This window comes from Labeo rohita, unplaced genomic scaffold, assembly GCF_022985175.1.
Source record: "Labeo rohita strain BAU-BD-2019 unplaced genomic scaffold, IGBB_LRoh.1.0 scaffold_754, whole genome shotgun sequence".
Classification (NCBI taxonomy): domain Eukaryota; kingdom Metazoa; phylum Chordata; class Actinopteri; order Cypriniformes; family Cyprinidae; genus Labeo; species Labeo rohita.
This window is the reverse complement of record NW_026129694.1, coordinates 24,432-39,433: the sequence shown is the minus strand read 5'-3', so window position 1 is coordinate 39,433 and position 15,002 is coordinate 24,432. Positions and strand designations below refer to the sequence as shown.

At 35.8% G+C, this 15,002-nt stretch overlaps 1 protein-coding gene across 1 annotated transcript; it reads left to right on the top strand.

Annotated features, from left to right (window-relative positions):
• Nucleotides 1–817: 817 nt before the first annotated feature.
• Nucleotides 818–12,266, top strand: LOC127161851 (ribonuclease inhibitor; the record flags this gene model as incomplete). The annotated part of the gene is made up of 6 exons (XM_051104604.1): nt 818–994; nt 2,218–2,391; nt 5,543–5,719; nt 8,388–8,561; nt 11,461–11,507; nt 11,594–12,266. Coding segments are annotated over 6 exons (1,273 nt in total), but the record flags the coding sequence as incomplete, so codon positions are not given.
• Between the last annotated feature and the right edge of the window lie 2,736 nt (nt 12,267–15,002).

Below are 15,002 nucleotides of genomic sequence, written 5' to 3'. Positions count from 1 at the left end.
AGCTACTTGTTGCACAGTTTTTTCTTTCGTTTTGTTTAGTAAAAATATTTATTGTATAGGCTTATTCATTCATTATATATATAGCCTAGCTTTATGATGTTTTTCTCCGCTGGCATAAGCGCTGCAAGTGCATGATGTGATGCGTCTATGCGATTCCTCATGTTTTGTTGTTTGCAGCTTTTTGCACATGTAAAATTAATCACTGGAAAACAAATTTTGGTATTTTTAATGAGTCACAGACACTTATCCTTTCTAAAATAATAGTTAACGGTTAACGGTTAATAATCGGTTAACGAGCATCGGCTGTTGGTTAGGAAAAATAACCGAAATGAACATCCCTACTATCCAGTCACCACGAGAGAATCCCTACAAATAACCAAAGCAGTCCTCACCTTCAGCCCATTCCTTCCCCAGGGGGGGAACGCTTTGGGTTCGGGCTAAAATGCCTAGCTTGGACCTCTCTCCCCGGGCATGGGCAGTGCCCCGGACATGAGGATGATTACCGAGCTCAGAGCCCTCTCCCGGACAGCACGCCAAATATGCATAACCTTTACTCAGTTTATTATATTTAAGTGTAAACTCGTTAAAAACCACTGGGTGGACTTATCATTATAGGGTGGTTGTGTACACACACTTATGTTTAAACAACATGTAAAAGTGAACTTTACATCCGATGACCCCTTTAAGTTAAATTAATACAAACTTGCTGCACTTGGATCCACTCTTCTATTCTGAATAACTAAAACATACATTTAAAATCTAAAGGAAGGCCTTTTACTTGTTTTCAATGTAGTTGTTTGTTTTGTTTTTTATACAGGCTATGTGGATGTAATCTCACCACTCAGTCCTGTGAAATTCTGTCTTCAGCTCTACAATCCTCCATCTCAAACATCCTGAGAGAGCTGGACCTGAGTAACAATGACCTGCAGGATTCTGGAGTGAAACTTCTTTCTGATGGACTGAAGAGTCCAAACTGTCAGCTGGAAATACTGAGGTAAATGGCTTCAATAAAATAAATAAGCAAAGTGTGTTTATCAAATTGTAAAGCTTGTGATGTAATTTGATAAAATTATACAGTGCGGCACTATGTTTATGTTCATGCAAAAAGCTCATGAACCATTGTTTTTAGTGTCTTTCTGGATTTGAAAATACAACATGTATCAAAAATCTGCCCTTTTATTTGATTGGCCATCCTAATCACCATTTGACTTGACATGTACTTTTAGACAGCTGTTTAAATCAGTAAATTTCATCCAAACAAATAGCTAATGTGTGTGTAATGGAGTGCAGCCGAGCAGCATGAAGAATATCTAATATTAACCCCTTAGCATTCCTATAAAATGTAACTACACATCGGGCGGTACAGTGGAATGCTAACATGTTCATATCAAATCAGGGCTCTACGCTTACTTTTTTTTTTAGCACTTGTACTATTCAGGAGAACTTTCTGATCAGTATTGCGAAATGACTCCTTCACTCAAAGTGATTTACAGGGGCTTTTTAATTATATCTTTGTAATAGTATTTTTTTAAACTTCATTAATAGGGTTTTATTTATGTCAAATTCAAAGTTTAATAAGCTTTATAAAAATTTCTACTTAAAATTTCTAATTAGAATAAGTTTCCAGTCAAATGAAATCAGTATTAACAAAATTAATTTGCACTACAGAGGTGGCAAAGATAAAATATAAAAGTGGCATGTATGTGTGTTTACAGCCATTTAATGAGGCTCAGAGGTGACATAAGTGCATGCTGAATCTTTTAAATATAAAATTTTCACCAATGGCAGTGAAAATCTGCCACACGTCTTGGAATGAAAAATACACAGTGAGAGTCAAAATGAGGTTAAGCTTAGAGTGTTCACACCAATGTTACATGTAATTAAAATTCTGAAATATAAAAAAGTATACAACTAGGCTGTGATATTGTTTGATCTATGGGAATAATGACTGAAGTGAAGCAACAAAAGCCTTCTTCACGTAGGCAGCTTTATCAGTGTCAAACACAATGATTTCTTGATTAGCAATGCTTTATTCTTGTAAAATCTTTGTTAATTTAAATAAATACAGACTTGATACTATTGGATCCACCCTTTCTTCAATGCAGTGCTGTAACAGAGGTTTTATGAAGAATTTAATTATTGAAACATACATTTAAAATCTAAAGGAAGGCAATTTACTTGTTTTCATCATAGTTCTTTGTTTTGTTCTTTAAACAGGTTATGTGGATGTAATCTCACTGCTCAGTCTTGTGGGAGTTTTTCATCAGTTTTACAATCCGCAAACTCTGTCCTGAGAGAGCTGAACCTGAGTAATAATGACCTGAAGCATTCTGGAGTAAAGCTTCTTACTGATAGACTGAAAAGTCCAGACTGTCAGCTGGAGATTTTGAGGTAAATTCTTTTCAATCAAATAAATTAACAATGTAGTGTTTAAACTAGATGATGATGATGATGATGATTATTATTATTATTTTTATTATCATCATCATCATCTCATCACTCAAGAGAGAACAAAGCAAGAAAATAGATTTCCATGAATGCAATGCCATGAGCACATTCAGGGTTTATGTTACACATGTGTACAAACAAACAGCTCCTGAATACAAAAAACAAAATTGATGTTCTTTTCATCCTGTGTATCTGAGTTCTAATTTCCTGTGTTTGTTTTTTGTCTTCTATCTTGTTAATTCCTAAGTATATTTTCATTTGTTTTATTAACTGCTGATTAGTTTGTCTCCTATGTCTAGTCTAATTCTTCACTATCTTGTATATTTATACTCCTTGGTTTCTTCAGGTCATGGTGCATGTTTGTTAGCTGTTTTGTTGTGATTATATTTTTGTTTGTCTTTGGATCCTTTTGGACATTTTCTTTGTTAATTTAAATTAATACAAACTTGTAATTGGATCCACCCTTCCTTCACTGCACTGCTGTAACAGATGTTACTCTTAGTTTGATGTTCTTTTCATCCTGTTCTTACTGAGTTCTAATTTCCTGTGTTTATTTTTTTGTCTTTTATCTTGTTTATTCCTAAGTATTGTAGTGAATTTCACTTTCGCCCACCCAGGGACACCAAATAATATAGTGAATTTTGTTTTCGCCAACCCAGGGAGATGAAATAGGGTAGTGATGGGTACTCATGTCACAGCTGACATGATGATTCTTGGATCATGTGTCAATTAATGTGTGGTTATGAGTACATCACATAAGAAAGATTGGTGGGATCTCTAACTCGTAAAGCCTCTTACTTTATTATTAACACAAAGAAGACACAAGTTGTAATAAAATAATTTTTATTAACAAAAGATATGCAAGAGTAATCAACAACTACTAAATGAATACCATGAATGAAGAAGGAATAAAGTGCATAAGATGCATAAAATGCAAGAGATTATGTTGGGTGTTGCCATGTCAGAGCTACGTTATAAGATAGATAAGAAAATAGAAATAGATAATAAACTGTTGCTAAATAAGGTAAAGAACCTTTTTATGCATCAAACAGATATGTGTAAGATTTGCTATCAACTGCAGTCAGCTATATAATATCTAATGTAAATAAGAAAATCATGATAATATACAACAATGCCAAGGTCTCTGGAAGAGGTTTGGAAGTGATATTTACGTTCTCTGTGGTTGAGTGAGCAGTCCAGTGGCAGCGACAACTTCCACTGGTTGCGATGGTGGCAGTACAGTGGGGAAAGGAACAGGAATCCGTTTCGACAGCCTTGAAGATGAAGCGCTGTAGGATGCTGATCTCCTGGAGCACCAAGGGTCCTAAGATCTGGAACACGCAGATGTGGCCCTGGAGTAGGTGCTGAAGGTCCTTAGCTTGGAACACGCAAGCAAAAGTACCTGAAGTGAAGGTTTGCTCGTCGGAGCTTAACCTTGCAAACGTCTGTGTGTCTTCTGCCTCTCTGGGCTAGAGACTCAGAACTTGGTCAGTCCGCTTTGTCTCTCTAGGATGGAGAATCAGGATGCTGCATCTGTTGTTGTCCCTCTGGACGAAGACTCTGAACGTAGAGTATCTCTTTCCTCGCAGGCTGAAGGCTCAGAAAGTGGTTGTATCTGTTGCTGCCTCAAAAGCTGGAGACTTGGACTTGATATCTGTTGTTGTCTCACCCTTGCGGGTCGCAGACTCAGAACGGTGTAGCTGTTATTGCCTCTTCCCCTACAGGATTTAGAACGGGGTGTTTCTGTTACAGTCTCTTCCCTTAACAGACTAAAACTCAGAACTTTGTTGATCTGTTACAGTCCTTTCCTTGATGGGCGGCAGACTCAGAACAGAGGTGTTTCTGCTATTGTCTCACCCTTGCAGGGCTCAGACTCATAACTTTGGTGCTCTGTTTGTGTCTCTTAGACATGCTGGAGACTCAGAACAAGGAGTGTCTTTTGGAAGGGTACCTTTATCCCTTTCCAATGAGGAGGAGATTGCAATTTGGCGCTTCTCCATTTCCGTGCTGTGATTGGCTGGTTCCATCAGAGTGGGGGGACACGTGGTGGCCCACCCTTCTTTCCTCCTGTGGAATTTATTTGCATAGTCCAAACACAGGGTTAGAAAAGTGTCACTAAAGTTTTACCGGTGCATTTCTCACTTTCCAAACCATAACCAGAATGCATTTTTGGCAATGTTATGAATACATTAAGTCCAAACATGATGGGAAAAGATTGAACTGTCATGCATGCATTCATTTGTCCATTAACAGCCGGGTTTGCGTAAGATGTTGCACTACACGCCGCTGTCAGTAGGAATACTTATTTCTCTGAATAAGTATAAGATGTGTGTGTTGTAGTGTGCATTAGTTTTAAAGTTTGAAAACATAGTTATGAATGGATTTGGATGGATCTTTGTGATCTCTTTGTTTCACCCAATGCTGCTGCATCTAGAGGTCCTAAGGAATTTTTATGGTTGGTCACAGGCCAAACCTTAGAAATCAGTCTCAAGGTGGGTGAAGGGCAGAAACTGCATTTTGACCAATAGGAAGTTTTGTCCTTCCTGGGCTTTGTACCAAAGGTCATCTTCTTGCCCTCTAAGAGATGTCTGGCTGTTGTCCTGGCATCTTTATCTGATGCGGTTGGACAGTTTGCTTATGTTGGTTCACCAAGATCCAATCAAAATGTAACAAACCTCTGTCCACTATTGTGGTCAGGGAGGGGCCCCCTTGCCATAAACTGGGCCCAGGAATGTGCTGTCCACTACAGTATGTTGTCATTTGTTTTAATAATTGCTGATTAGTTTGTTTCCTATGTCTAGTCTAGTTCTTCATTATCTTGTTTATTTATACTCCTTGGTTTCTTCAGGTCATGGTGCATGTTTGTTAGCTGTTTTGTTGTGATTATATTTTTCTTCGTCTTTGGACCCTTTTGGACATTTTCTTTGTTAATTTAAATTAATACAAACTTGTAATTGGATCCACCCTTCCTTCACTGCACTGCTGTAACAGATGTTTTATGAAGAATTTAATTACTGAAACATACATTTAAAATCTAAAGGAAGGCATTTACTTGTTTTCAATGTAGTTGTTTGTTTTGTTTTTTTTAAAACAGGCTATGTGGATGTAATCTCACTGCTCAGTCCTGTGAAAGTCTGTCTTCAGCTTTACAATCCTCCAACTCAAACATCCTGAGAAAGCTGGACCTGAGTAACAATGACATGGAGGATTCTGGAGTGAAGCTTCTCTCTGATGGACTGAAGAGTCCAAACTGTCAGCTGGAGATTCTGAGGTAAATGGTTTCAATAAAATAAATAAGCAAAGTGTGTTTATCAAATTGTAAATCTTGCAATGTAATTTGATATAATTATACAGAGCGGCACTATGTTTATGTTCATGCAAAAAGCTCATGATCCATTGTTTTCAATGTCTTTCTGGATTTGAAAATACAACTATACAATATACAAAATACATGTATCAAACATCTGCCCTTTTATTTGATTGGCCATCCTAATCACCAGTTGACTTGACATGTACTGTTAGACAGTCGTTTAAAAGTTTTTGTCATCCAAACAAATAGCTAATATGTGTGTAATGGACTGCAGCAGAGCAGCATGAAGAATATCTAACATTAACCTCTTAGCATTCCAATAAAATGTAACTACACATCGGGCGGTACAGTGGAATGCTAACATGTTAACATCAAATCAGGGCTCTACACTTTTCTTTTTAGTAGCACTTGTACTATTCAGGAGAACTTTCTGATCAGTATTGCGAGATGACTCCTTCACTTAAAGTGATATACAAGGGCTTTTTAAATCTTTGTAATGGCATTTTTTCCAACTTCATTAAAAGTGTTGTTTTATGTCAAATTCAAAGTGTTATAAGCTTTATCAAAATTTCTAATTAGAATAAGTTACCAATCAAATGAAATCAATATTAACAAAATGAATTTGCAGTACAGAGGTGGCAAAGAACATAAAGGTGGCATGTAGGTGTGTTTACAGACATTTAATGAGGCTCAGAGGTGACATGATGTGGCTTAAAGGTGACAAATGAGCATTTTGAGCATCAGCATCAGCATCAGCATTTTGGCCAGTGTACATGGACCACTGCAAAACATAACCTGAGCTGGCCTCACTCAACACAAACACCTTGTAACCATATTTGTCAGGTTTTTTAGGGTTGTATTGTTTCAAGGTGGACTTTCCCTTGAATGCTATGGTCATTTCATCCAGAGAAAGCTCCTTGAGTGGACCATAAACAGCGGAGAAACAAGGAATTATCAGGTCAATTACTGGACGCACCTTGAAAAGCCTGTCATAACCTGGCTGACCCCTCCCCACATACTCACTATTGTTTGCGAAATGGAGGAAAGACAGAATGATCTCGAATCTGTTCCTAGACATTACTTTGCCAAACCCAGGTGTGTAAGTTGGCCAAAATTCTGCCCAGTAATCCTCAATTTCTGCCTTCTCTACCAGCCCCATACACAAATGCAGTGCTAGGAAGGCCTTCATCTCTGAGACAGAGACATCATGCCAATTATGAAATCTGGAATTGGGTTTCAGCTGTTGGGAGTTTAGAAACTGATGAGCATATCTGTTGGTTTCATTTGTAATGAGGTTCCAGAAGTCATCAGTCAGAAAGAAGGACAGAAATTCTAAGGGGGAAGCACTGGTCAAATCTTTCTCTCCTAGATAACCAACAAGCTCATCAAAGTGTTTGATCCAATCCTGATACACTTCTTCATTTCCCAAATAAACCCACCCACCATTGTCATCGCTATTTCCGGCCCTATTTATATCCAGATCACCCCTGCTGCCTCTACCACGTCTCCCGGCTCTCCCACGCACAGCCCGCTGACGTGTACCGTGGCCACTCCCACCTATTCGGGGCACTACATCCAAAGAGCTAACGCTACTGCCAGCCCTATTTCTCCTATCCCTGTTGCCTCTACCTCTAACAGATCTCCTATGGACACTTTGACCGCGTTCACCCCTGCCACCCCCACTACCCCCACTACCCCCATCCCCGGTGGGCAAAGGGTCGAAATGATCGTTTGTTTGTGCTTCGTGAACACTCTCGCCTTGCACCGCAGCACCATCGCGCTGCAAAGATGTGCCGGGAGAAGCGCGATCATTAGACGGCCGATCGCCATTTCCAAAAGGCAAATATTCCCTTTCAGAGTCAGAATTGGCAAATAACATCTGCAACACATCCTCACGGTACAGCTTTTTATTAGCCATTTGGCGATTTTCTCTCACAATTCACTCGCACGCTATGAATTGAACTACTGCCGCATCAAGCACTTGCTCTACTATTTCCTCAAACACTTTGAATAGGAACATGACATAATTTTGGTTTAGAATCAAAGTACTACTTGTCTGCCATCTAGTGGTAGGGAATACAAATGACACATTACAGCATTTTAGGAACTACAGTCTGTTTCATCAAGTATGACGTCTTGTCGCAATTTTGCGACTTTGGCGCTTAGAGGGTTAAAAATCTTTGTTTGTGTTCTACTAAAGAAACAAAGTCACCTACATCTTGGATGCCCTTGGGGTAAGCGGATAAACATCAAATTTTCATTTTTGGGTGAACTATTCTTTTAAGAACAAACTGAAGCTGGTTTCTTCAGTAATGGGTGGAAATAATACACAAAAGGCAATTTCACTCTTTGCCTATTAGTTCCTGTTTTTTACATGATTAATACAAATTAGAAAATGTAGAAAATTACATAAAATAGATAAAAACAGAAAGTGATGTTAAACTGTGTTTTGGTGACACAACTCCACTGGACAGTATTTCCATCGTATGATTTATAATGTATACATGACATTTCATTTTTTTTTTCCATATACATTTGTTTATAACACAACCCTATAGGAATAATTCATGGCTAAAATGTGTGAAAGAGATTTGTCTGATTGTCACGTGGACTACTGCTGTGTTTTCAGATTGTCTGGCTGTATGGTGACAGAGAAAGGCTGTCGTTATGTGTTTTCAGCTCTGAGTTCAAACCCCTCACACCTGAGAAAGCTGGATCTGAGCTACAATCACCCAGGAGATTCAGGAGTCAAACTACTCACTGAAAAACTGTTGGATTCAACCTACTCACTGGACAAACTCAAGAATGTCTTCCAGAAAGATTTTATACTTTTCTATTTCAACTCCTCAGTGACTATGTGCTATATATATATATATATATATATATATATACTGTACACATATACTCGTATTTACATGTTTTACATACACACACACACACACATATTTATATACTGCGTGGAAGTCTTAGGCTACTACTATTTTCACCAGCAAAAAAATGGTTTAATGTGTTATTTCTATCTTCTGCTGTAGTGTCAGCAGAAAATATCAGTTTACATTTCCAAACATTCATTTTGCCATTAATTGCGATAATCCATTGAGATTTTTGTTTGCACAAGGAGTCTGACAACAGCCAGTGCTCCACACAGAGATCTTATCCCATCATCATCTGGAATAACATGAAGAAACAGAAAGAGACAATCCAGAAGAACTGTTGTAACGTCTCCAAGGTGCTTCAAGAAATCTACCTGCAAATCTACCTGAAAAACTAAGTGTACCTTTCCTGTTTCTTCATGTCATTCCAGACAGACTGAATGATGATGGGATCAGATCTCTGTGTGGAGCTTTGGCTGTTATCAGACTCCTTGTGCAAACAAAAACTCAATGGATTAGTTACAATTAATGGAGATAAAAGACAGAAATAACTGACATTAAACTATATATATATATATATATATATATATATATATATATACACTACCGTTCAAAAGTTTGGGGTCAGTACATTTTTATTGTTTCTTTTTTTTTTTTTTTTTTTAAGAAATTAATACTTATTCACCAAGGATGTATTAAGTTAATAATTAAAAGTTTATTAAAAGTTAATAATAAATAATTTACATTGTTATAAAATATTTATATTTTGAATAAACACTGTACTTTTTAAACTTGTTATTCATGAAAGAATCCTGAAAAAAAAAATTACAGGTTCCAAAAAATATTTGGCAGCACAACTGTTGATATTATCCAACATTGACCATTCTAATAATAAATCCGCATATTAGAATGATTTCTGAAGGATCATGTGACACTTAAGACTGGAGTAACAGCTGATAAAAATTCAGCTTTTCATCACAGAATTAAATTCTATTTTAAAGTATGTTAAAATAAAAAACATTATTTTATATTGTAAAACATTTTGCAATATTACTTTTTTTTTTTTTTTTTTTAATCAAATAAATGCAGCCTTGATGAGCATAAGAGACTACTTTAAAGACTATTACAAGTCTTACTGACCCCAAACTTTTGAACGATAGTGTATATATATATATGAAGAGTTCAGATGCAAAACCAGATAAAAGCCATCTTGGTCAAAAATGAGATAATGATACTGAGTGAATGCTCTTGACACATATTATATATCCATCAAATACTTTTTCTTCAAACTCGCTAAAATACCAGCCTCAGCCCAATCAGAAGTACCGGTACTTACATAGAAACCTATACATCTGAGCCTGATAAAAATGCATGTTTTAAGAAAGACGTCAGATGGATTTATCTGGTTTTGCATCTGAACTCTTCATACTTATATATATATATATATATATATGTATGTATATATACACATATTATACTACATATTATATTCACACTAATAATGAAATATAATTGCAATATAAAATAAGTTTTCTATTTTAAAATACTTTAAAAATAATATTCATTCCTCTGATGCAAAGTAAAAAAAAATTATCAGTTATTACTTCAATCTTCATTGTCTTCACAGTCACATGATCCTTCAGAAATCATTCTGATTTATTTTTGAAATCGTTATTATTGAGTTGAGTTATTTTAAATTGTAATATTATTTCACAACAATTTATTGAATTATTTTTATTTATTTTTTACAACAGCATAGCAAGACCCTAGGAACTAGGACTGTGTTCAATACATATGACAATGTACTACTTGATGATAAGGGTATTGATGCAGCTGTTTCTGTATCAGCAGTGAACTGCACTTAATTTGAATACAAAAAAAAAAAACAGATTAAAACAGAAAAAGAATGAATAGTGTATATTATAGGCTACAACAAAGTTTAATCAGGCCACAGAGGAACACAACTGATGTTGCCTGATATAAAGAGATGCAGTCACTGAAACAGAGCTTCACATTTGTAATATTGAAATATCTGCTAAATGTGTTACTTATTTTTGTCAACCTGGCAACCATGTGAACGTGCTCTCTCTCTACTGTAGATAAAAGCACTGCTTTCTGAAAACACCATAAACTCACAATTTAGTGATCTACACTCAGGAAAGTGTCATTCATCAAGTGCTTATTTACTTCCATTTTGCTGTGTTTATCGTTTATCAGTGCAGCTGTGACTTTAATTGATTCAAATAACAGTGATGTTACAGACTCCTTGCAGAGAAAGATAATGTAGCTCTTCAGCAGTTAAAATAGTTTATTGGTAAAATTTGTGGCTCAGTGCTGAAGTTTTAGTGTGATTGAATGTGTGAACTACAGTGAAGATGCATTAGTTTACAACACTTTTCATTTTTACTTATTTATTGTTTTAGTGTAGAGTCTGTTATTATTTGTGCAATGATCACCTACCAGCAATGTGAAGATGATTTTATGAATATATGAGCTCAACTGTCTGCTCTGTCTGTAGTTATCAATGATCTACAGTATTCAGTGTGTAATAAACAGCTGTTTCATTCAGTTCTGCTGAAATTCACTGCAGTCCCGTATCCAGATACACAGCCCTACTAGCAACCACACCATGTACCATAGCAACCACCTTGTGTACCTTGGCAACCACATAGCAGCAGCATAGCATCCACCCAAGTACCTTAACAACTGCATAGCAACCACCTTGTGTACCTTGGCAACAACATAGCAGCAGTCTAGCAACCACCCAAGTACCTTAGCAACTGCATAGCAACAGTTTGTTGACTGTCTGAATGTGTGTGTGTTTTCTAGTGTGGATCATGGAGGAGAATCCAGGATTACAGCAGGACTGAAGAAATGTACGTCTACAAACACACACACCCACACACACACACAGCTGTAGTGATTGTTGTTGTGTTATAAATGTGTCTGTTCTTGTGTTCAGATGCCTGTTTTCTCACACTGGATCCAAACACAGCACACAATAAACTCATTCTGTTTGAGGAGAACAGAAAGGTGACATGTGTGGATGAGTATCAGTCGTATCCTGATCATCCAGACAGATTTGATGAGTGGTATCAGGTGTTGTGTAGAGAGAGTGTGTGTGGACGCTGTTACTGGGAGATTGAGTGCAGTGGAGATTATCATGTGGATATATCAGTGTCATATAAGAGCATCAGCAGGAAGGGACGTGGTGATGACTGTTGGTTTGGACCTAATGATCAGTCCTGGAGTTTGATCTGCTCTCCTGACAGATACTCATTCAGACACAATAAGATACAGACTGTTCTCCCTGTGAAGCCCATCAGCAGTAGAATAGGAGTATATGTGGATGTGAGTGCAGGAACTCTGTCCTTCTACAGCGTCTCTGACACAATGAGTCTCATCCACACAGAACAGACCACATTCACTCAGCCGCTCTATCCTGGGTTTAGTGTTTATTATAAATCATCAGTGAAACTGTGTTGACGAATCAGAATAGACTGATGAGAGATTGTACCCATAATGCATTGAGCTGATGATGTTATTGAGTCTCTTCATGACATTAATACTGCAGCTCAACTTCTGTCACTCAAATAACAGAATAAATGTGTCAGAAATCACCATATAGACAGTAACATCAGTGTGTATTTTTTATTGTCATGTCTCATCAATCATTTGTTTTAGTGTCAAAATGTAAAAATGTCTGTTTTACAGAAATAATAAAACAATGAAAGCTGTATTAAATGATTATAAAATCTCTTAATAAGTGAAAGAAACTGTCAGAATAAATTTTAAAATATTTTCTGAATTTTATGTTTTAATCAGTATATTTATAGACAAAAATCATATTTTTTGTTTACTGTTTTTATTTACTTTGTTTTTTATGTTCTTATTTACTTTTTGTATATTGAATTGATAAGAACAAGTATTATATTATAGATATAATGCAAACGTTACTTCAGCTAACATATTTGTATCAACACTTTTAATTTAAATTATTTCAACTGCAATTATTGCAATTATAACAAATCAATAAATGTTATGATTATAATAATACTCCTGTGCTCTTAAATAAACAGTATGTATGAATGTATGTAATGCATTTATTAATAATAATAATAACAATAATAAATATTAATTTTATATAAGTAAAAAAAAAACTATGAATATTACAATAATCATATTGCCCTTAAAAAATAAAAGTCAGCATTTAATAATAAAATACAAATTTTAAATGTAAATTAAAACAGATATTTTAAAAAATAAAAAAAATGTGATTGCAATAATCATAATAACAAATACTGACTTATTATTACATAAATATTCAATATTGCAATAAAAAGATCCTTTATTGATTTGTTTAATTTTTGTAATTAAAATAAGAAAATTTAATAAATATAATTTTAAATGATATTTTTGTTATTATGATTATTTAAATGATAACATGTCTTATATTTGTTATAATTTAAATTGTAATAATAACCAAAATAACTGTAAAATAAAATGTCAGTATTATACACAATAATAATAATAATAATAATAGTCATTTAATTATTTTATTATAACAACAAAGAAATGTTATGATTGCAATAATCCATTCACACTGTAAAATAAAAAGGGAGTATTTAATAATAATCAAATTATAATTATATGTTTTAATTATTTAAATTATAACAGTTACTATTACAATAATCCTGTTGCACTGTAAAATAAAGTCAGTATTGTTGTTGTTGTTATTATTATATACTGACGTTTTCTTTACAGTACAATATAATTATTGCAGTAACTTTTTATTGTTTAAATATCATTTAAAAATAAAGTAAAACTATATTTTGTTATACAACCCCAAATCAGAAAAAGTTGGGACAGTATGGAAAACGCAAATAAAAAAAAGAAAGTAGTGATTTCTAAATTTACTTTGACTTGGATTTCATTGCAGACAATACAAGAGCACATTATTTAATGTGTTCCTCATGATTTTTATTTTTATTTTTCTCAAAATAAACACGTATGCCAATTTTGGTTCTTGCAACACATTTCAAAAAAAGTTGGAACAGTAAAGCATTTACCACTTTGTAATGTTGCCATTCCTTTTCACAACACTTAAAAGACGTTTAGGGACTGAAGACACCAAGTGATGAAGTGTTTCAGGTGTAACTTTGTCCCATTCTTCCTGCAAACAAGTCTTAAGGTGGGCAACAGTACGGGGTCTTCGTTGTCGCATTTTGCGCTTCAAAATGCGCCACACATTCTCTATTGGAGACAGGTCAGGGCTGCAGGCAGGCCAGTCAAGTACCTGTATCCTCTTCCTCCGCAGCCAGGACTTTGTAATGTGTGCAGAATGTGGTTTTGCGTTGTCTTGTTGAAATATGCATGGGCGTCCCTGGAAAAGATGTCCTCTTGAGGGCAGCATATTGTGCTCCAAGATCTCTATCTACTTTTCAGCATTAATGGTGCCATCACAGAAGTGCAAGTTACCTTTGCCAAGGGCACTGACACAACCCCATACCATGACAGACCCTGGCTTTTGGACTTGTTGCTGGTAACAGTCTGGATGATCATTTTCTTCTTTGGTCCGGAGCACACGGCGTCCATTTCTCCCAAAAAATACCTGAAATACTGATTTGTCTGACCACAGTACACGTTTCCACTGTGTGATGGTTCATCCCAGATGCCTCCGAGCCCAGAGAAGTCGACGGCGCTTCTGGACACTGTTAACATAGGGCTTCCTTTTGGCACAGTACAGTTTTAACTGGCATTTTTGGATGTAACTACGTATTGTGGTACTTGACAAAGGTTTGCCAAAGTAGTCCTGAGCCCATGTGGTGATATCGCTTATAGATGAATGACGATTCCTGATGCAGTGCCGCCTGAGGAATCGGAGACCACGGTTGGTCAGCTTAGGGTTGCGCCCTTGACCTTTATGCACTGAAATTCCTCCAGATTCCTTGAATCTTTTGATTATGTTATGTACCGTTGAAGGTGAAATATCCAAATGTCTTCCTATCTTTCTTTGATGAACATTGTTTTTAAATATTTCAATAATTTTCTCACGTATTTGTTGGCAAACTGGCGATCCTCGGCCCATCTTTGCTCCTAAAGGGCTAGACCTTTCTTGGATGCTGCTTTTGTACCAAATCACAATTACAATCACCTGTTGACATGACCTGTTTGAAATCACATCATTATTTAACCAATTTACCAGAATACTAGCCCTAAATTGTTCCTGTCCCAACCTTTTTTGGAATGTGTTGCAGGTCAGAATGACAGGAAAGGACGTATATTTACAAATGAAATGAAGTTGACCAGACAAAACATGACATATTTTGTGTTCATATTGTCTGCAATGAAATACAAGTCAAAGTCAATTT